Source organism: Mustela lutreola, chromosome 14 (genome assembly GCF_030435805.1).
Source record: "Mustela lutreola isolate mMusLut2 chromosome 14, mMusLut2.pri, whole genome shotgun sequence".
Taxonomy (NCBI): Eukaryota; Metazoa; Chordata; class Mammalia; order Carnivora; family Mustelidae; genus Mustela; species Mustela lutreola.
The window spans coordinates 73,727,993-73,746,199 of NC_081303.1; the positions used below are offsets into that span (position 1 = coordinate 73,727,993).

At 59.8% G+C, this 18,207-nt stretch overlaps 2 protein-coding genes and 1 long non-coding RNA gene across 8 annotated transcripts; 1 reads left to right on the forward strand and 2 right to left on the reverse strand.

The window, feature by feature from the left end:
* The first annotated feature begins 2,523 nt into the window (after window positions 1–2,523).
* Window positions 2,524–9,509, forward strand: LOC131814794 (G patch domain-containing protein 4). Of its 6 annotated transcripts, XM_059146096.1 has the most exons (10): window positions 3,192–3,341; window positions 4,141–4,322; window positions 5,505–5,640; window positions 6,080–6,153; window positions 6,256–6,348; window positions 6,447–6,533; window positions 7,783–7,874; window positions 8,104–8,154; window positions 8,345–8,609; window positions 8,640–9,509. In XM_059146096.1, exons 3-10 carry the CDS (start codon window positions 5,562–5,564, stop codon window positions 9,156–9,158), a joined length of 1,260 nt encoding a protein of 419 aa, XP_059002079.1. In that variant the 5' UTR covers window positions 3,192–3,341; window positions 4,141–4,322; window positions 5,505–5,561; the 3' UTR covers window positions 9,159–9,509. The 6 variants fall into 6 exon arrangements, with proteins under 6 accessions (XP_059002075.1, XP_059002078.1, XP_059002079.1 ...); XM_059146092.1 differs by lacking the exon at window positions 3,192–3,341 and adding an exon at window positions 2,524–3,157 and having other exon boundaries at window positions 8,345–9,509; XM_059146091.1 differs by having other exon boundaries at window positions 8,345–9,509.
* A 255-nt stretch (window positions 9,510–9,764) lies between these two features.
* NAXE (NAD(P)HX epimerase) lies at window positions 9,765–12,149 on the reverse strand. The gene is made up of 6 exons (XM_059146098.1): window positions 11,953–12,149; window positions 11,755–11,863; window positions 11,547–11,657; window positions 11,357–11,470; window positions 10,377–10,524; window positions 9,765–10,019 (listed from the first exon to the last, which is right to left on the reverse strand). The coding sequence occupies exons 1-6, from the start codon at window positions 12,132–12,134 to the stop codon at window positions 9,817–9,819; spliced, it is 867 nt and encodes a 288-aa protein (XP_059002081.1). The 5' UTR covers window positions 12,135–12,149; the 3' UTR covers window positions 9,765–9,816.
* Window positions 12,150–15,145: 2,996 nt separating this feature from the next.
* On the reverse strand, window positions 15,146–18,154 carry LOC131815082 (uncharacterized). Its single transcript, XR_009347554.1, has 3 exons — window positions 17,567–18,154; window positions 16,890–16,986; window positions 15,146–16,472 (listed from the first exon to the last, which is right to left on the reverse strand). It is a non-coding gene; the product is annotated as an uncharacterized LOC131815082 (long non-coding RNA).
* Between the last annotated feature and the right edge of the window lie 53 nt (window positions 18,155–18,207).

The following is an 18,207-nucleotide window of genomic DNA, read 5'->3' on the forward strand; positions in this document are numbered from 1 at the left end:
TTCGTGTGCAGGTCTTCACTTGTTATATTTTATTAAATTCTTGAGTGTTTTATTCCTTCCAACGCTATTATGTATGGACTTTTTCTTAATTTTTTTTTAAGATTTTATTTATTTATTTGATAGACGGAGACCACAAGTAGGCAGAGAGGCAGGCAGAGAGAGAGAAGAGGAAGCAGGCTCCCCGCAGAGCAGAGAGTCCAATGTGGGGCTCGATCCCAGGACCCTGGGATCATGACCTGAGCCGAAGGCAGAGGCTTTAACCCACTGCGCCACCCAGGTACCCCAATGTATGGATTTTTTAAAAAAGATTTTATTTATTTATTTGACAGAGATCACAGGTAGGCGGAGAGGCAGGAAGGGAAGCAGGCTCTCCGCTGAGCAGAGAGCCCGATGTGGGGCTCAATCCCAGGACCCTGGGACCATGACCTGAGCCGAAGGCAGAAGCTTTAACCCACTGAGCCACCCAGGCGCTCCTATGTATGGATTTTTAACAGGGATGAGCCCTCACCATACCGGTACCATTGTGTATCTGTTTTTTTCCCTTTATTTATATCACAGATATTTCCCCCGAGTTATCAAAAGTCCTTCTTCGACATCCTTTTTTAATGGCTAAATATGAGTCCACTGTATGGTTACACTGATTTATTTAGCCATTCTTCTCTTGTGGGATACTTAGGTTCTTAACAATTTTTCCATTTTTAAAAGAGTAGCTGCAGTAAGTATTTCTAGCATCGTGTTATCTGCATATCAGACCACGTACATAGTCGCGACAGTCGTGTGTTATCTGCATATCAGACCACGTACATAGTCGCGACAGTCGTGTGCCTTTTCTGGCCTTTATTCCCACCTGTGAGGAGGCGTGAGACCATGCAACTTGCGACTCCTTGTGGCCTATTTCTCTTGCAATCCCAGGGCCGGGCCTGCACCCTCAAGGGAGGCTCCTTCAGAAAGCTCCTCCCCGGGGCCCTGCACTGAGGCCCCAGGACTGTGTCCCTACCTGGCCAGAGCTCTAAGTGACATAAAGTCTTGGTAACTTGCTATATTGTGGGAAGCCACACAGAAGCTTGAGATATGAGCCAAACCAGGCCCTGACTTGTGCCTCCCTGACATTAAGGGGTTAAGCAACCTCAGCAATGGAAAGGTTGAGTAGCGCTGAGTAGGTCTGTGCTAGGAGTCTCATGATCGCCTAGGTGACTACCCATTGGGGTTTATCAGGAACGGGACAATGCAGGCCTAAGTCCTAGACCCACGCCTGGAGCTTGCTGTTCTTGCATGGGCCGTAAAATGCACCTGGCGCCCTTCTTCAGTCCCTTCATCAAGGGAAGCTTGGGAAATAGGGAACTTATCTGTAAGTAAGCAACACGCTGGCGGCAGGATGTCTGCGTGTTTAACCGAAGGGAACTGGTAAACAGGAGCCTGGAGAAACTCCTTTTGGTATGTGGCGGGCGGTTAGTCTCCCCTAAGTGTTTCTGCTTTCTATATAATCGTGCACACTTCGTAATAAAGTTGGCACTGCTTGGACATCATCCACTGTGTCCCTCCTGTCCCCATCTCCTTACGCCTCGTCTTCGTGTCACCGTCCTCTTACCCTCTCGACCCTGGTCGTGGTGTCGCGCCGACCGCGACACTATATCCCGGCAAGGCAGTGAGGCCCAGCAGGACAAGGGCTGGACACCCTTATTCGACCAGCCCTCGGTCTACAGAAGATGCTTAATAATTCTGGAACGAGTGAGTCAGGCAGAACGAGTTGCTCACCTCCCCAGGCCAGACTAGGAACCCTGAGTCAGACAACCGCGGCCACGAGGTTTGGGGCGGGCCTGCAAAGGGGGCCACACACAAACTGTGAGCCTTGAGATTGCCTCATTCCGGCACTTTCAAACCTCTGCCATGACCACAGTAGGATACAGGACATTGGCTGGGTGGAGGGGACAGAGAGATGGAGGCAGACGTGGTGGGAACTGAAGCCGGGTTGTGGAGCTCCCTCAGCAGCCCCCAATACCACAGGCCGAGTTTGTAAAAATGACTGAACTAGGCGGGTCTTCTAATTTTACAGACCAGGGAAAGGAGGCTTTTAGTGACTTGTTCAAGGCCTCACACCAGTGGTGGAAAGAGGAAAGGACTCAGACGCGCCTCCCTTCACAGGACCTTCCCCGACTCCAGCCGCCTCTCAGTCCCTTCCAAGCGTCCCGCATCCCTGATGCCGTGGAATTAGGAATTTCACTAGGCAAGACCCACCACGGTTTAACGTCCCTGTGTCCCCAGGGAGCATTCTTACACCAAGCAGGGCTGGGCGCCCGGCGGCTCAGTTGGTTAAGCCTCAGACTCTCCATCTGGGCTCAGGCCACGATCTCAGGGCCCTGAGAGGGAGCCGCAGGCTGCAGGTGCTGGGCGTGGAGCCTGCTTGGGGTTCTCTCTCCCTCTGCCCCTCCCCCCCAATAAATCAACTAATAAAAGTAAAGTTGTTTACGGGGAAAATTTGATGAACTGCGATAAACGGAGCCACGTGACAAAGCTCTGCCGGGAGATGCTGGTTTTCTCCGCGGTTCCTGGCGGAGGAGGGCGCCTGTCACCGTGAACACCGCGACCCGGAGCGGGGGTCAGCGGCGGGCGGCTGCGGAGCCCCGGCAGTTCGTGCGGACGGCGCCCGTGCAGCTGCTCCGGCCGAGCTCTCCGCCCCGGCGACGGCTGCTCCGAGGGGCCGCCAGCCCCGCGCGCGATCGGGTCCGCCTCTAGCTCCGCGCCCCCCGCCCCGCTCCGGGCCCGCGTCTCTCCCGCAGCTTCGCATCAACGGTTCCGACCCGGCAGGTGCCCGCAAGGGCCTGGTGAGCCTACGGACACCCCGGACGACTGCCCCGGAGGCTGAGCACTCGCCCCCGCAAGCCGCCCCCGAGGGGCGCCCCGCTCAGGCCGCCCGTGCGCGCCCCGCGCTTCCTTCCCCGTCTCTGGGCGCGGGACTGGCGCGGCGTCGCTGCCAAAGCTGTTGTCGCGTCCCGCGGGCGGATCAGGACGAGCCCCTCGGCCGCCCCCGGGCTGCAGGTTGGCCGGAAGCAGAACACGCCGAACCCCGGAGAGGACGCGCGCGGGCCCGTTCCCGCGGCAACCGGGCAGGCAAGAGAAACGCCCCGCAGCCGGCCTCGCGGGCGGCGGCGCCTCTATGGTGCGGGCGGGCGCCTCTATGGTGCGGGCGGGCGCCTCTATGGTGCGGGCGGGCGCCTCTATGGTGCGGGCGGGCGTCTCTATGGTACGGGCGGCCTAGAGAGGCCGGCCTGCAGCTTCCGGGAAGATGGCGGCGCGCAGGCCGGAGGACGCACGTGTTCGCGCGGAGGGCCCCGGCGCTGACGGTAAGCGGCGACCGCCTCCGGACGGTGGCGGTCGGAGGCCGGGCTCGGGAGTGAAGGCGGAGTCAGGACAGTAGCCGCACCGGGTGGAGCTGCAGCAGGAGAGACGAGAGACCGGGGAGGGGGGCCTGTGGAACCGCGGTCTGAAGAGTGACCCCGGCCGCTTTAACGTGAGAAAACTCGGGTTGACCCGAGAGCAGGTGGTTCCCGACGCGCGCTCGCAGCCTTCGCGACCCTGCGGCCTGGGGCCTCGTAGCTTCCGTCCGCAGTGTCCGCGGCCGGTCGGGCACGCCCCCGGGTCGCACCGGCTGAGGCGTTCACGCCGGCCTTGAGCGCGCGGGGTCAGAGAACGACGGCCGGCGCCGATTCAGGGCGTGCGGATTCCGGTGACCGGGCGGTCGGCCGTAGGCCAGGGAGCGCGCGCGGCTCCGCGAGGCCGAGGGGTCATTCACACCAGTTCTGGGATCCTGGATCCTCTACTGTCGGCTGTTGGGTTTGGGCAAGGAGTAAACGTCCCTGCGATTCGTGTGTTTGCGAATGTGGGTGATAACCCGTCCTGGCAGGTCGGCGCGAGGGTGAAGAAGATGGTCCGTGTAAAGCGGTCCGCAGGCTGGCGTCGAGGAAAGGACAGTGTCCGATGTTACTGTTGTTTCTACCAAATTCCGGGGGCTGATGGATCCGGGATGCCTTCCGGGAGGCCGGGTTTGGAGGCCGGCTGAAAGGCCCCAGTGTTCGAATTTTACTTTCCTTATAAACTCAAGAGCCATTTCTTCGCCCCCCGCTTTTCTGTCGGCCTCTCAAGGAATCGGGTTTTTGGGTCATCGCCCCTCACCGTAGAACCGTGAACAGAAATGGAAGTCATCCTGAAATTGCCGCTCTTCAGTCCCGGAGCCGGCATCCTGACCTGCGCCGAGGGCAGACGCTTAACGGACTGAGCCAGGAAGGCGCCTTATCATAAATTATCTTTATACAAGTTAACTTTCAGTGAGTCAGCAGTGGTGGACCCAAGTTTTGTGTGTCTTGTGTGATAAGCCAGCCTGACCACTTCAGAGGCAGATTTAGTGTCTAAGCCCGATAATGCCATTATCTGGTTCCAAACGGAGGAGCACCTGTGCGACGATAAAGAAATGCTGCTGGTAACTGTGGCGTGGTAGGAAGAGGCCACGTTGGAGGCGGGTAGGCAGCCTGGGCTTGTTTTCCAGCTCCCCTCTCTTCCCTAGCTCTGTGACCCGGGCTTTGTTTTCTTTGTAAATTAAAGATGTTAGCCACCCACAGGACGATCAGCATTAAATAAGACACAACAACAATACATGGAATCAACCTGTTATGTGTGAAATGCTCAGTAAGGGCACCCTTCGTCTTTTTTTTTTTTTAGATTTTATTTATTTATTTGACAGACCACAAGTAGGCAGAGAGGCAGGCAGAGAGAGAGGAGGAAGCAGGCTCCCTGCTGAGCAGAGAGCCCGATGCAGGGCTGGATCCCAGGACCCTGAGATCATGACCCGAGCCGAAGGCAGAAGCTTAACCCACTGAGCCACCCAGGGGCCTCAAGGGTACCCTTCCTAAGCTAGACAGTTTCAAAAAGGGTGTTGCAGCAAGATTGAAGACGGGCAGCGAGGAAGAGTCGCGGAGCCCCCACACTTGAGAGTATCGTGAGTGCTGGAGCGTGGTTGTGAGATACGGCTCCCTTCAGTATTCTCACGACTCAGGCTAAAGATCCCTTATTGCTTTGGTTTTGTGTGGCAGTGAGTTGCAGGGGCTGTCACCACGTGGCGGGAAAGAGCGGGACTCCAAGGGCGGGCCGTCTGGCTGAGTTGCTACACATCCTAGCTGTGTGACCCAGAGCAAGTCACACTTTCTCTTTGTAAAGGAGGAATGCTATTTTCCCGGATGGAACGTTCCAGAACGCCTCCTGAGCTGGGAGAATTAAATGAAGTAATCACGTGATAAGCAGTCTGTAAACTTAGGTGTTACTAGTTACACCAATCCTGCTTGACTTGTGGACATGCTGATGGTCTCTCTAGGGTCAGACAGGAGCCCCTCCCCCCCAGCAAAGACCAGGCCTTCTTCCTCTGTCTCTGCCCCAAGTTCAGAAAAGAATTTTTAGGAGAGCAGTCAGGCTGGAGCTGATGGATGATTTGGGCGCTTTCTTCTTTTCTCTTGAAGGGGTGATGACGGCGTCTTCTCCTGTGAGGGACTGAGAATCGGGACTCTTGTCTCACCATGAGCATCACCCCAGAGGTCAAGAGTCATGGGATGAAGTTTGCTGAGAAACAGCTGCTGAAGCATGGATGGACGCAAGGTCAGCCCTGGGGGGCCCCTCCACGTCCCTCCTGCTCCCTGCTCGAGCCCAGGGGAGCAGCTTCCTCCTGGGCCATCCATAAGTAGTCCGTTCAGCTGGAGGGGGAAAGCCAGTTTAAAGGGAAATTGCAGAAGAAAATTTCTGACTTTTCCAGAAAAGGGGTGAGTGGAAGAAATGTGACCGCGGGTCGTGAGAAAGAAGTGTTTGGGAGGACTGGGGGGGAATAAGGGTCGCGGCCTCTGTCCTGAAACAATCACGAGGGAGAGACGGCTCGGGCGCAGACAAAGGCAGGGACACTGCATGGAGAGGCGCCGGCAGGAGGGGGACTGGAGGGTGTCCCCAGTGCTCCGTGTGCGTTGTGACAAGGAGTGGCATGTGTTCGTGCTGTGAGGGCTTGGGGCAGGCGGCACAATAAACCGGGTCACTCACTGTCCCGCAGGCAAAGGCCTGGGCCGGAAGGAGAATGGCATCACCCAGGCCCTCAAGGTGACACTGAAGCAGGACACTCATGGGGTAAGACTGGGCAGGCTGAGGGAGGTCTGTGTGGCTGGAGAAGGGGACCCCAGGGACAGAGCAGGGACCGGTCCTCGGAGTTCATACTTCTCCCTCTGGCAGGTGGGACATGACCCTGCCAAGGAGTTCACAGACCACTGGTGGAATGAGCTGTTCAACAGGACTGCAGCCGGCCTGGTTGTGGAAACCGGGCAGGTACGGGGAGCTGATCGATGGGCAAGTGGACGTGGAGGTCTGGGACGTGTGGGGTGAGGGGCACACCACGTCCCCCACTCACTGGTACCTCCCCACAGGATGGAGTACGGCTAAGGCATCTCTCTAAGGAGACCACCCGTTGTAGTCGTCCCAAGCCCAACATGCTGTATCAGAAGTTTGTGAAGGTGCGAGGGGCTCGGGTCCATCCTTTTTCCTTCCCTGGTCCCCTCGGCCTGAACCGTTGCTTCACATGCCTCCTTCGCTCTTCTGGAACTATCCTAACATTGTCAGACGTCACTTGCTTAGATAGCAGACCCGCGACCAGAATTAGACTTTCAGGTCCCATGGGCCTGGGGATGGGGCCTGGGTGGTGGGGCACGGGCAGCCGCCAGAGCAGGGTAGGAGGGGAGGTCCAGTGCAGAGGACTTAGAAGCCAGAGGAGACCCGACCAGTTATCTGACCCCATCCCACTCCCACTCCCGGTCCACAGCCACCTGGTGCATGCTAGGGCTCTCCGTGTTCTGCAGCAAGCCTTCCCGTTTCTCCCAGTCCCCGAGACCTTCCTCTCCTGCCGATTGCCGGCACAGCCTCCTACCCAGACCCCACCCGGTCTCACTGCCCAGCCCAGTCAGTTCACTGCCACAGCGGCCAGAGCGCTCTCGTAACGCCTTGCACTGGGGCTCTGGCTCGTCCCTGACCGAGGATGACCGTCCCGATGTTGTCTGGCTCCCCGGGGCCCTGTGGTCTTGTCCTGCTCTCACCGTTCTCGGGCCTCTGCCCTTGGGACAGGATCGGATTCTTTTGAAGGTGCCGCCTTCCACCTGCAGGTTTCTGCATGTGCTGGTCCCACTCGCGGCCGTTAGCGCGCCCTGCTGCCTTTCCCCCTTCACCTGCCCACTTGCGGTGGTCGTCGAGAGCGCACGGAGTTCCCGAAATGTCCCCAAACCCTGAAGTCGGAGCAGTATCCCTCCTCCAGCACAGGCAGCACTTGTGTTCTGTCCTCCACCCCCCGCATCGGCTCTTCTGGGCCAACTGGTCTCGTGCCTGTTCAGCTCCTGTCCCAGCCCATTGGCCCAGAGTAGGTTCTCAGTCTTAGTTACAAGCACTGCAGGCAGGCGTGGGGGAGGGTGGTGAGCAGCACCATGGGATGACATCAGGGGACACCAGGACCCAGTGTCCACCCGTGAGTAGGTGCCCAGAGCCCACCAGTGGGCTCCACCGCCACCACCCCTGCCCTGGCAGCCCACCTCCTGCTAGGGTGGAGGTACGCTGTGCCCCCCACCCCCACCCCGTGGGTCTCCAGGGAGCTATGTTGGGGCCTGGCAGATCGGCACCTGTGGCTGCCTGTTCTGGGTGGGGGGGCTTCCGGGAGGGAAGAGGGGTTGGCAGTGGTGTTGAGGGGGCTTTGTCCACCCCCATGATCGCTCCTTCTAGACGGCCACACTGACGTCAAGTGGGGAGAAGCCAGACAAGGACTTGGAGAGTCACAGTGATGATGACAACCAGGGACCCAAGCCTCCGAAGATGTGAGACCTCATTTTAGTGCTGGGGGCGTGTGGGAGGACAGAAAGGGCCAAGTCTCAGGCCTGACTGGGCTTCTTCGGGTGGAACTATGTCACACTAATCTTTGCTTCCCCTGCACCTAGAAAGTGCCAGGTCCTGAACAGGGACTCCGTGTTGAAGGGAGGTTTCGGAGGGCAGGAGAGGTCAGGCCTTTGCACGAGCTGTTTGTGATTCCTCATCTCCCCCCAACAGTCTGACCGATGAGATGCTGCTGCAGGCCTGCGAAGGGCGCACGGCACACAAGTAAGTGGCGGTCAGCTCCTTGGGGTCCCTTCTTTCCTCCCCATCGCAAGCCCTGGGGGGTGGCCTCTTCTGTACGCTTCTCACCCCAGGGAGGGGTCCCCTGCCTCCCTCCACCAGTGCTGCCTGCACCCGCAAGGACCAGGCCTGTTCACCCCGTACCTCACTTTGAGCCGGGCCCTGTCTGTTTCAGGGCCGCTCGTCTCGGGATCACCATGAAGGCTAAGCTTGCCCGGTTGGAGGCCCAGGAGCAGGCGTTCCTGGCTCGTCTCAAAGGCCAGGACCCTGGGACGCCTCACCTACAGTCTGAGAGCAAGCCCCCCAAAAAAAAGAAGAAGAAAAAGAAGCAGAAAGAGAGAGATGCCATAGCAACAGCCAGGAGAGCAGAAGAAGAGTATGGGGGAGACGCAAGCCAGGCTGACGGGAGAAGCAGGAAGAAGACCAGACAGAAGCCAGAAGCAGTGGTGGCAGAGGAGCAGGAGGGAGCGGCGGTGGGGGATGCGGACAGGGGGGCCGCACGGGCGAGTGGACCCGGAGAGCAGGAGAGCAGGGAACGAGCTGATGAGCGCCACAGGAAGAGAAAGAGGAGGCAGCACCGCGCAGAGGAGCCGGGGGTCCCAGATGGAGGGGCCGGAAGTCAGGAGGCTGAAGCCAGCGCTGGGACAGAGCAGGCAGAGAGCGGCACATGTGCCAAGGTGCGGCGCAGACACAAGAGACGGCGGCGGCCGGAGGAGGGGGACGTGCACGCAGAGGACGCGGTGCAGGGGGCTGCTGTGGACGGTGGGGCCCGGGAAGCAGCAAGCAGAGCGCACAGGGAGGGGAAGAGCAGGAAAAGCAAGAAGAGAAGACCACGGCCCCAGGAGGAGGGGGAGGATGTAAGGGATGAAGGGGATGAGGAGGGCGGCGGGGCTCGGGAGGCCGGGAGCGGGGCTTGCACCGGCCCAGGCAGCCGCGGCGAGCGGAGGCCGCGGGGACGAGCTGCTGCAGTCGGCGATGACGGAGAGTGAGACAGAAGCAGAACAGACTGTGAAAGGCAGGCCCGTGTGGGGCTCCACGAACCCCCTTCTGAGGAGCTGCGGACTCGGACCGGAGTTGACCGGGTCTCCTGTGCCCTCCGGAGGAGGAGGCGGACCAGTGAACTCCAGCTGCTCAGAGCCGGGTGTGGGCAGCATCCCCTGAAGCTTCTAACCCAGAGAGGGAGAGCTCGGGCTGCGGGCAGACAGGGCCGCTGCAGACGCAGGCCGTAGGCCGCCGGCCCCCCAGACTAGAGTAAACCACTCCGTGCCAGCCTGTGTGAGCTTCCTGCTTCTCCACTCCCAGCTGGGGAACCTCTGAATACAGCTCAGGGGTTCCTTGGACGCCTCCAAAGAAATTCCTTGTGTTCACCTCCCATAGTCTCGCCACCCTGCTGAGTGGGAGGGAAAGCTCAGAGAACCTCCCTTGGGAGCTTGCTCAGCCTCTGGAAGTCCCGGTTTGTTGCACCCAAACGCCCCAGCTGCCTCCCTGGCTGGTTCTGACCCCAAGGAGAGGTGGCCCCGTGTCTGCCAGGTCGCACTCTCGCTCCCGCCGCCCGTCACCCATTACTGCCAGGAAGGCTCCCCAGATTCCGCGGGTCGGGAGGGGGCCACAAAGTCTTTATTGGGAGGAACGGCCGCCCGGCCCCCCTCACTGCAGACGGTAGACACACTCGGTGTCGGGGTAGGGCGGCAGATTCAGCTGGTACTTCTTTTCCAGAGCAGGTGGCACAAAGCGACCCCCCAGGTAGTGGTAGCGCCCAGTGAACTGGGTGGCCGACTTTTTGGGTGCTGTCAGGGAGATGAGCAAGTCTGGCTGGATCCCTCCGGAGTTCCCCTTCTCCACGTCCCATCCTGAGGAGAGGACGGTATTCAGGGGAAGGGGACGAGATCTGTCCCTCTTCGTGCCCTGCTCTACCCCCGGCCTGGAGTGGGAGGCCCGTGTCCCTGCTTGAGGAACCTGCGTTACGTCCTTGAAGCTCCATGGCCTCCTGGGCTTTGGTCGCTTGGATCCAACACATACGGGCAGTAGTCCTCAGCTCTGCTCCCTGGCCCTTTTGTGGGCCCACAAAGCTGTGTTCTGCCCCTTCAGACCAGCTTTAAGCTTGGTCTGAGCCTTGGGTCCAGAAGGAGGATGCCGAGGTGCCTGTCTCCGGGCACGGCCCCGCCCCAGTCCCCGCCCCCGCCCCCCAGCCTCCTTGGACCCAGCACCTGAGGGGATGTCGATGCTCGCGATGGGCACCGTGAGCCCATTCAGGACACTCAGGATGCTGCGGAACGGCTCCCGGACATCGCCTTTGAAGCTGAAGCCAAAGATGGCGTCCACGACCAGCTCGTACAGTTCGTCGATCAGCATGGGCTGTGGGGGGCAGGAAGGGGAGCACGTCACAGCCCGCAGCCACAGGGGGCCCTTGGTGGGAGACGGCTGTGCCTTGCATGCACCACTCACAGAGGCACAACTAATGTCACTGATTTAGGAGGCATCTCGGGCCTAGACTTTAGTGCAAGCTGGTCACTGATTAGGTCAAGCTGAGCTTGCCCAGACAGGTCAGTTCTGAGGGCCTGCCGGACCCTGGGGAGGTACAGGGGGGACGGCCTGAGGCCAGGAGTCAGGACAAGCCTTTTTTTTTTTTAAGATTTTATTTATTTATCAGAGAGAGTGAGCGAGCACAGGCAGACAGAATGGCAGGCAGAGGCAGAGGGAGAAGCAGGCTCCCCACCGAGCAAGGAGCCCGATGCGGGACTCGATCCCAGGACTCTGGGATCATGACCTGAGCCTGAGGCAGCTGCTTAACCAACTGAACCACCCAGGCGTCCCAGGACAAGCCTTCTCTGCCCCATCCCAGTCTCTTCCGCTGTTATGTTAAAAGCAAAGTTCTCACTTCCCACCCCTAGTCTGTAGACTAAGGAGGGGGTTTAGGATGAGGCAGTTTACTGCTTACAGGTCCTGAGTTCAGCGGGAGAGCACTGACCGGGGAAGTGAAGGGAGAGGGGCTTCGGGGAAGGGCACTGATGGAGCATGTCCACTGGCAGGGGCTCCCCCTACTCAAACAGCCCAGATCGGCACCCCCGCCCCCGCCTGCACGGAGTCCACCCTCCAGAGAGATCAGCGAGCGAGCTCGGCCCGGGAACAGGAGGAGCAGGAACCGGCGGTGTCTGGGGAAGGGGAGGACCCCACTGGAGCCACCTACCTCCGAGGGCATTTCACCAAGGAAAGGGATTTCCATTTTCTGACACTGGGTCACCAGCGCTGTGAAGAGCGGCTTGTTCGGCCTTTTGGGGTAGTAAACGGTTGGCTGGTAGCCCTGGAGGAAAGGACAAGCATCGTCCGAGCCCGGGTCCCGGAAGCCCCGCCGCCCGGGTCCTCGCCCACACACTCACGAAGAGCTTGAGGTGCCGCGCGCAGACCAGACCGTCTCCTCCGTTATTCCCGGGCCCGGAGATGACCAGGACGGCGGGGGGGCTCCGGGACATGGACTTGGGGGGATAGGCCTGGAGGCGGGGTCAGAGGGCAGTCAGGGGCGCTGGGCGGCCTCGCGCCAGCCCGGCCCGCTGTCCCCCGCCACTCGGCGGTGCCCAGGCCGCTGACCTTGGCGATGGCCGTGGCGCAGCTCAGCCCGGCCAGCTCCATTAGTTGGTCCACGCTGAACTGGTACTCGTTGAACAGCTCCTCGTCCACCGCCTGGGCCTCCTCCTGGCTGCGGACACCCCCAGCCTCAGTCCCGGCGCCCCGCGCGCGGCCCGTCCCCGCTCCCGCCCCCCGCGAGCCCGCCCCGGCCTCGCCTACCTCAGGTACTTCACCGCCGGGCTCGCCATGCCCGCCGACTCCCCGGGGCCGCCCGAGCGCGGCCGCCGCGTCCCCCACCACGCGGGCCCCGCACGGCAGGCGCCGGCCTGGCCCGGGACGCGCCGCAGATGGGAGCCGGCGGCCAGCAGCCCGAGCCCCAGCAGCGCCCGCAGCGCGGACATGGAGCTCGCCCGGCGCATGTGCGGCGCCGGCTCCGCCCCCCCCGGAGGCGGGGCCGCGGGGATCGCCCCGCCCCCCATGCCCGCGGACGCGGTGCCGCGCAGGCCGGGGGGCGGGTCCGCGCTGCGCGCAAAGTGTGTAGTGTTGGGTCGTCGGTGGCGGGGCGGGCAGCCCGGGGTCCTGCCCTAGCACTGCCCGGCTGAGTGGACGGGGCCCGCCGGTGTCCGCATCCCGTGAGCTCCCACTGCGACGGTGCGGGCACTCGCTAGGCCGGCCCGGAGCTCGGCTCCTCGCCGGCGCGGCCGGCGGTTCCCCGCTCCGCTGGCCGCGCGCGCTGCACGGTCCCTGCTAGAGGCACAGGCGCGGGTGGGAAGGGAGCCGGGCTTCGTTCAGGAAGCGGCGACCTGGGAGCAGGGAGGACCGGTACCCCAGGGCCAGCCTTCAGTCCGAGCGAGCCTGGAGCGTCTGAAGGGGGGCGCGCCAGAAGTGGGGGCTCGGTGCGGGAGAAGCCGGTGCCCGGGCGGTGAACCGCTCGTAAACACAAACCCCCCCAGGCCTAGTGTTTCCCGGAGTCCCTTCGCGCCCTTTCGGAAAGGGGGTGTCCTGCTGCAGACCAAGGGACTTAGGTCGGCAAGCAAGGAGCACAGAGGCTTGAAAGTTAACCCCAAGGCCGTGTGGACTGCTGTTGGCGGTGAGGTTTGGGACCCCTGACCCAACCACATTAGCTGCCCCTGCCCACCTCTGCTTGCCAGCACAGCGCGGCCCGCTTCCCTGATACTCAGCGTTTACCCGCTTTATCAAGGTAGATAATACCTATGGTGGGGCACCTGGCCGGCTCCGTGGGAGGAACGTGCAGCCGGTGATCTCCAGGTCATGAGGGTGTAAAGATCACTTTTATTTATTTATTTGTTTGTTTGTTTATTTATTATTTGACAGAAAGAGATCACAAGTAGGCAGAGAGGGAGGAGGAAGCAGGCTTCCTGCTGAGCAGAGAGCCCAATGCTGGGCTCAATTCCAGGACCCCGGGATCATGACCTGAGCAGAAGGCAGAGGCTTATCCCACGGAGCCACCCAGGCGCCCCTTTATTTATTTTTGTTAAAGATTTTACTTTTAAGTAAACTCTACACCCAACATGGGGCTTGAACTCATGACCCTGAGATCAAGAGTCATAGGGTCTTCTGACTGAGCCATCCAGGGGCCTCCTCAAGATTCTTCTCTAACACAGTGCGAGGCGTGTTTTTTGAGCATGTGCCCCGCGCTAACACGAATCAGCTCATTTTATCCTTGTGGCACCTCTGTCACTAGCCCCATGTTCCAGACTGAGAAAACTAAGCTCCAAGGTGTTGACTGACACGCCCAGCGACACTGTGACAACGGTCCACGCAGCTAGGGTCCAAGCAGCTTGAGCTGGTCTGTACTCTGAAGTATTATCCTGTAGGGTGCGGCCTTCCACCCGCGGGGAAGTAGGTAGAGCGCTGTCGCGGCTGACTTCATTCCGTCGCGATGTAGGAATAAAACAGGGACACGCACATACCCCACCACATGCCCAGAATTTATAAGACAGCCACTGGGGGGTGTCCCGAGGAAGGAGGAGCAGAAGACCGACTTCATCTTACCGCTGCCTTTCCGACTTCCAGTTTGCTTTGGGAAATGCCTTTAAAACCAGTTTAGGAAGGACACAGTGATCGCAGCCCTGCTGAGTTCCAGGTGCTTACCTATTTCACCCTGTCAGTCCTATGACCTGGCTTTATCCTCACATTATAGCACAGAGAAGTCAAGTAATTTTCCAAAGACCACACAGCTGGGGCGCCTGGGTGGCTCAGAGGGTTAAGGCCTCTGCCTTCAGCTCAGGTCATGATCTCAGGGTCCTGAGATCGAGCCCCGCATCGGGCTCTCTGCTCAGCAGGGAGCCTGCTTCCCTTCCTCTCTCTCTGCCTGCCTCTCTGCCTACTTGTGATCTCTGTCTGTCAAATAAATAAATAAAATCTTTAAAAAAAAAAAAAAAAAAAAAAGACCACACAGCTACGGGTTTCTGGGTGCCTCAGTTGTTGGGCGTCTGCCTTCTGCTCAGGTCATGGTCTCAGGGTCCTGGGATCGAGCCCCGCATCGGGCTCCGGCTGGAAGCCTGCTTCTTCCTCTCCCTCTTCCCCTGCTTGTGTTACCTCTTTCGCTGTCCCTCTCTCTTTCTGTCAAATAAATAAATAAAATCTTTAAAAAAAAAAAAAAAAAAGAACATACAGCTATTAAATGGTAGAGCTAATGACGGTTGATACAGCACTGGCCTGACTCAGTGTCAATATTCCCGTGTGGCAGGTGCTGCTGCTACCTGTCCCCCAAAATCCATTCTCTTCTCTTCCTTTGGCAGCAGAACCCCTGAGTTGCATCTGGCCGCAGGGCTGCCCAGCTGAACACTACATTTCCCACTGTCCCTTGCAGCCGTGAGGCATGTACATGTGACTACATGCTGACCAATGAGGTCTGAGCAGAGGGGACGCGTGTTGGCCAGGTCCTCCCTTGGGGGGGGGGGCTTATTTTCCCCGCACTTCCTCTTTCCCTCCTGCCGGCTGGGAAGAAGGGCTCTGCTGCCGCCGAGCAGCCATTTTAGACCAGGGCAGGGGAAACCTGTGTGGGGGCTATGGGGCGTCCTGTGGACTCCCCGAGCTCCGCGAACCGGGGCTGCTTTCAAGGGAGAGGATCAAATTTGTCTCTGTCCCTGTTTAAAGGCAGGGTATGTCGGGCTTTGTTAACAGGAGGTGGACCTGCGTCCCACACAAGACATCGTGAATGCCTGACGAGGTGCCAAGGAAGGTGAGCCGCCGTGTCCCCAGCCGCCTGTTCCATGTGCGGCACAGGCTAGGTCCCCGGCAGGCATTTTAACGGCTCCTCAAACTCTCAGGGTGAAATACTTCACAGTGTATAGAAGCCCTCTTCCCTGACACGAGCGAGAATGGGTTATTTCATTTCCATTTAAAAATGCATCCGTTTGCCATCTGTCAGAGTGCGGCCGGCGTCTTCTGGAGCCCAGGACCGGAGCTCTGTGACCCGAACCTCATTACGGGTCACCTGCACTTTCCAGGCTGCTTCCTGGAGGTGGAACAGTTAATGGCGTGTTTGAAGCAATCTGAGTGCAAAATTTATCTAGTTTTTTACTATTTTGCCCCAAAATGTGATCATCGTCTTGCTCACATCTCATTCACAGTAGTTTTTGAATTGACTCACCTTAATCAAGACTTCCAAAGATTCAGCTTCGTTTTCATACAAACAGGGCTTGTTTTCACACTTTGTTCATCAGTTTGTGTAATATTTAATTGAATCATGAGTTCCAAGAACACAGGCAGTCGGTGTGAGCACATTGGGTACCAAAAAACGGGGTGGCAAGCCGCACGGCACTCGCCGAGGTGCTCCCCGGCCGGGTTTGAATCCTGGCTTCCCCGCTTCTCAGTTGTGTGGCCGGGAGGACACGCATGTTCTCCTCGTCTGTGAAAGGGGGTCGTCTGCCGTGAGAACTGCAGGAAAAAACCCTTGGGAAACGCTCAGAGCCGGGTGTGGTGGGCGCTGACTGAACCACACACTTTCCAAAATGTGGTGGCCGCTGGCGGCAGCGTCCGGCACGCCTGAGGGGCTGTGTCCCCAGCCCGTGACTCTCGTGGGGGCGGTGCAGTCCATCTGTGGGCTGAGAAGTGTCCCTGTAGCATTTCAGCCCCATTTCCACTTCGAGAAGGTGGAGGTCTGGAGCGAGTCCATGACTGCAAAGCCTGCTGACCAAGATGTCACAGCTTTTAGAGCAGCGAGGCCTCGGCAGTCATGAGGTCTGGATCCAGAAGGAAAAAGGGGAAATTCACGGACCATTTTCCCTCCTTCTTTTGCCCGTTGAGTCCCAAACTCTCAACAAAGAACAAACGGAACACCTCAGTGCCCAGACTGCAAAGGCCCTGTTCAGCCGACAGAGTTGCCCTCTTTTTTTTTTTTTTTTTTTAAAGATTTACAGACAGAGATCACAAGCAGGCAGAGAGAGAGAGAGAGGAGGAAGCAGGCTCCCCGCCGAGCAGAGAGCCCAATGCAGGGCTCGATCCCAGGACCCCGGGATCATGACCTGAGCTGAAGGCAGAGGCTTTAACCCACTGAGCCACCCAGGTGCCCCCAGAGGTGCCCTCTTGCCAGTGGTGTTCCCTTGTGCGTCCATAGGGCACCGGACACCGGGGAAGAGCCTTGGTCCCAGAGACCACAGAGGCCACACTCAGGGCCGGCAGAGTGGGGTCACATGATCACACAGAAGCCAGACTCCGTGGGTCTCCTCTGACGGCTTCTTCTGGGGGCTTCCCTGGGCCAGCCCGACCACCTGCGGGAGGCAGGGCAGGGCTTGCTGGTGGGGTGCTGGAAAGAGGGCACAGGGCCGCCCGCCCTGGTGGCAGCTCCTGGCCCTCGCCTCCCTCCGCTGCTAGGCTCCGGGGCAGGAGGGGTAGGTTTGAGCGCACGCCCCCACCCCTGACTCTGTTTAGCTCAGCAGGATTGTCCCTTTCTGGGGGGGCTCCAGTCCGGCTGTGCAGGAGACAGGTTACACCCCAGGCTCTAGAGCTGGGTGACTGTTGTTCCCACGGTTCAAGGCCAAAGACAAAGAGGCTTCCCCAATCACTGGACCACATCTTCCCCCAGTTTAACCAGCGATCATGTTCTGTTAAAACCATCCAAAGTCACATCCGTTCCTACTCCTTTTATCCAATCTTCAGGCCTCCTTCCCTCCCCCACAGGGACCTACCTATTGGCTTGGGGGCCACTGGGTACCAGAATGCCAGGGTGCTCCTTTTGGAGGGGGCCTTGGCCTCCAAGTAGGAGTTGGGCCCCGGTTCTTGGACCTGGATGGAGAGGGACAGCCACATTCATCTGTTGCCTCTCTGGACCAAGAATCACATGGTGGGAAGAGAAAGCTTTGGGAGAAGAGCAGGGTGGGGGGGCGGGATGCGCGCCCTGGTCACTGACAAGGAGGGTGCAGCAGAGCCTGCGCTCTGTACAGGACAGGTGTCCGGCGACAACTCGCCGCCTTCTGGAGGACACGCTACAAACAAAACAGGGCATTCCACTCGGAATAGCGTGTAGCCAGGGACGCTGCCCGCAGAGGTCGGAGCCTCTTTTACCAGCAGAAGCAAACAGGGAGCTAGGACAAGATCAGCACCTGGTACCTGGCACGTCGCAGGCCTTCAGTAAAACCAGGTGCTCTAAGGTCCACAGTTCTAGAGGCTAGGAAAGCCGCGGAGGCCAGGGGGAGAGATGACTGCGGAAGGGGAAGCTGGACAGGGTCCTGAGACATGAACGGGACAGGAGCGGGACGGAGAGGGCAGACCAGGGCCAGGGCCCCTCGGGGAGCCAGAGGGGTTGGGACAGCGCTCCCATTTCCGGGGAGGAGGCACACAGCCAGGCGGGCCTGCTCCCACTCACATTCCAGTCTCTGCGCCCGAGACACCACAGGGACATCATCGGGAAGCGGCTGGTCCTCTGTCTCCTCCTGGCTCTCCATGCACTCTTCTTCTTCCCACCATCTCGAAGACCTGGAGGGGTGGGGAGCAGCGGGGAGAGAGGCACCAGGCCAGCCCCTCCTCCCTGGGGTGCCTGCAGACCCCAACCCCCCAGCCAGCGGCCGCCTGCCTCCAGCGCACCACCCCTCTCCCCCACCAACCCTGGAGCTCCAGCCTTGCCCCACTCACCTGTGTGGCACTTCTGCCCCACCCCTTCCCGCCCCGGCTGGGGGCCCTGCTGCCACCCCTGGAGCCTGGGTCCTCCCTGGCGCCGAAGTCTGGGAATGGTGGGAGCAAAGGGAACTGGCTAGGGGTGTATCTGCGAGTGTGTGTTCTCTGCACACGCCATGGCCCCCCAGACACACAGACGCGCTACAGACAGCCTGGGTCGTGCCACCCATGGGAGAGTGGAAATCCGTGGTGGGGTCTCGGCTAGTGACTCTCAAGGTAGAATCAGGCTCCCCATTATCAGGCCTGGCCAGAGCCTGGCCTCCACCTCCACCCTGCCTGGAGCCTGCGGGGGGGGGGGGGGGTGCAAAGTCCCAGAAGGCTGGTGGCCGCCAG

Coding starts and splice junctions, on each gene's coding strand:
- LOC131814794 (XM_059146092.1), top strand. CDS start 5,562: ATGAGCATCACCCCAGAGGTCAAGAGTCATGGGATGAAGTTTGCTGAG. Junction 5,641..6,079: donor GAAGCATGGATGGACGCAAG/GTCAGCCCTGGG, acceptor ACTGTCCCGCAG/GCAAAGGCCTGGGCCGGAAG. Junction 6,349..6,446: donor TGGTTGTGGAAACCGGGCAG/GTACGGGGAGCT, acceptor ACCTCCCCACAG/GATGGAGTACGGCTAAGGCA.
- NAXE (XM_059146098.1), bottom strand. CDS start 12,134: ATGTCCGCGCTGCGGGCGCTGCTGGGGCTCGGGCTGCTGGCCGCCGGC. Junction 11,471..11,546: donor CGCGGCACCTCAAGCTCTTC/GTGAGTGTGTGG, acceptor CCTTTCCTCCAG/GGCTACCAGCCAACCGTTTA. Junction 10,525..11,356: donor TTGGTGAAATGCCCTCGGAG/GTAGGTGGCTCC, acceptor TGCCCCCCACAG/CCCATGCTGATCGACGAACT.